The sequence below is a fragment of the Punica granatum genome, chromosome 7 (genome assembly GCF_007655135.1).
Source record: "Punica granatum isolate Tunisia-2019 chromosome 7, ASM765513v2, whole genome shotgun sequence".
In the NCBI taxonomy this organism is placed as follows: Eukaryota; Viridiplantae; Streptophyta; class Magnoliopsida; order Myrtales; family Lythraceae; genus Punica; species Punica granatum.
In genome coordinates this window covers 8,853,016-8,855,671 of record NC_045133.1, presented here as the reverse complement: position 1 = coordinate 8,855,671, position 2,656 = coordinate 8,853,016, and the positions used below count along the sequence as shown (strand labels likewise).

Below are 2,656 nucleotides of genomic sequence, written 5' to 3'. Positions count from 1 at the left end.
AAATCAAACTTAAATCACTCTCAGAAAGTTTTACCCATGCACCTAGGATCGTGTCTTGAAGTAGACTACAGAAACATACTGAGATAAGGGAGCTCGCGAAAGCAGGACTAATCAAAACAGACTATTCTCACTACCTCTAGTTATACGGCCAGAACGATTACCAAATGATTCCAAATGTTTGTTCATTATACAACTATTAAGCTAAGTCAATGCAGTCTGCATGATTCTCAGCTTTAGAATGTGGCTTCAAAATTGCATATCTCCAACCATATGTCAAACAGAAAAGAAATCCTCCGACTCTGTTCCAAAGCATCATTAGATACAGATCCACTTAAACCACGAAAGGGAAGTAACAAGACAGCAATTATAATATCCAGATATGTCGGAAACTGGAAATGTGACAGCCACACAAACACATAACTTTGGCAGGGCCATGATCATCGTATATCCAGTACTATGAAAGGGATATCAACAATTAACCAGAGCCAGTACAAGTCAGGAAACGAATACAAGGAAAATCCACAGGAGAATACAGAAGCTTAACTAAGATGCTTCAATAATATCTTCAATATATGTACCAGGCACTTCTCGGTTTCTCATACAGATAAGCATTACACATGAACAATCTAATCTAAATCTAGACGATAATAAATAGATACCATTTATTCGAAAACTGGTCCGATAAAACCCAAACCTGCAGTAGTTCACTACCACTCGACAGTTGATCGATCACCCACAAATTCTTTATAAAACACGGAGGATAAAAAGAGAAACAAAAAGCAAATCCCAAAGATCAGTTATTACCAACCTCCCACGAGAGCTCTCAGATAGAAAGAGTCTAATTCCCGAAAACGAGATCATCTCCCTGACCGCAGCTCGTCCAATTTCGCCCTAATCTGTTCCTGAACCAACTCCAACCTCTTCGAATACACCTCCAACTCTAATATCTGCTGCTTCCTCCACCTTTCGTCCCCTGCCTCGACTCCATAACCCCTCAACGGCAGCCCCCCGAAGTTCAGTAGCGACGGACTATTTAAGTTAAATGGGGCTGGAATTCCGGCAATCCCAGCAAAAGCACCCCCGCTGCCCATCATGGAGCCATTCAGCAGCTCCTTAAACAATGGAGACAAGCAGCTCCTAACCGTCTCCTCGATAATCCCCGAGACGCCGCTGCTCACGGTCACACCATTCAGCCCCGCAGGCCCATCGCTTGCCGCACCACCGGCCTTCTCCTCGACCTTCACAGGCTGAGCTTGCGATCTCGGCCGCTTCCGAGGATTCGTCGGCAAGAGTATTGCCTCGTAAATGGGTCTAGAGTTAGGGTTCGGGTTAGGGTTTGGGCTGGAGAAATTAGGGCTAGGGCTGGCGAAATTAGGGTTTAGGCTGAAACTAGTGTTGTTGTCGTTATTATCGTCGTCTTCGTCGAAGGTCTCGTTGTGAGGGCCACGGGAAGCGGTGAGGTTGGGCCAGATCTTACGCGAGATCTCGAAAGTGGCCCGATCGTGGGGGCTCTTGAAGGAGACGTCCTTGCCGGAGCTGATCTTGTTGAGGACGTTGCGGTACTTCTTCTTGAGGCGACGGAGCTTCTCGATGAGCTGGTTCTTGTTGAAGTCGAGCTGGAGCTTGGACTTGATCTGGTCGTAGAAGAGGGTGGTGTCGTGGTGGCCGGGGCCCGCGGGGACGCCGCCGGTGCTGCGCTGGGAGGTGAACTCGAGGAAGCCCTGGAGGAGCTCGATCTCGTCCTCGTCGGTCCAGAGCCGCTGGAAGAGCTTGCGGGAGTCCGGGGGAGTGGTCTCCATGCGGAGGGGGACAGGGGTGGCGATGACGGCCACGGGGGCGGAGGCGGAGGAGGAGGGAATCGAGGAGGTCGGGAGGGGATCGGCGCCGTTGAGAACCAGGGAGGAGGACGGGACGGCGACGGTGACGGAAGAGATGGGAGCGACAGGGGTGGCGGTGGGGAGGGAGGAGGAGGTGGAGGCGGAGTTGGCGTCGTCCTCGTCGAGGACGTCGTCGTCGTCCTCGTCGAGGTCCTCGTCTTCGCCGGGGAACCCAGCTCTGTGTATTTCTTGCTGCTGGGAGGCCATCTACCAGGGATGAGGCGGCGGTTAGGGTTAGGGTCCGGCGGGGAGGGGAGAGAGGGAGAGAGGGAGAAAGCGCGTCAAGGGTCACAGGCTTGGGCTCACAGTTCAGATTGGTTGGTTGGGTGTCTGGTTTGGTTAAAGCCTCTTTTGCGTGTTGGACTTGGCGAGGTGCCGAGGGGAGGTAAGGGAGGGTGTGGGTGGGGAGGGAGCATGAATTATTTCGTGCGCCGGATGCATGTTACCTCTCAACTGTCCTTTGACAAATGACAATAAGAAGGGGCCCCACAACTACAGAAGAGAGCAGAGGGGTGTATGGTCTGTGTGCTCCGTGGGGAGGGCTCTATTGCTGGGCCGGCAGATACTAGGCTTTTAGGTAATAGACCACTGTGCTGGCTGGTCCGCACTTGGGAGCTCCCTTTCCATTAACATATCGGTCCACTCTAAGAAGGATTAAGTCAACCCGTGACTAAAAGTGACTGCAATCTCTTCGTTATCCATCTTTAAACTTAATGGTAAGAAAGAGTATAAGTAATCATTGCATTTCAAATTGGAAATCCCTTAAGATCACCTGTGAA

At 51.0% G+C, this 2,656-nt stretch overlaps 1 protein-coding gene across 1 annotated transcript; it reads right to left on the bottom strand.

Moving 5' to 3' along the window:
• Window positions 1-411: 411 nt before the first annotated feature.
• LOC116214150 (probable transcription factor At3g04930) lies at window positions 412-2,235 on the bottom strand. Its single transcript, XM_031549473.1, has one exon. It carries the CDS (start codon window positions 2,082-2,084, stop codon window positions 858-860), a length of 1,227 nt encoding a protein of 408 aa, XP_031405333.1. The 5' UTR covers window positions 2,085-2,235; the 3' UTR covers window positions 412-857.
• Window positions 2,236-2,656: the final 421 nt, after the last annotated feature.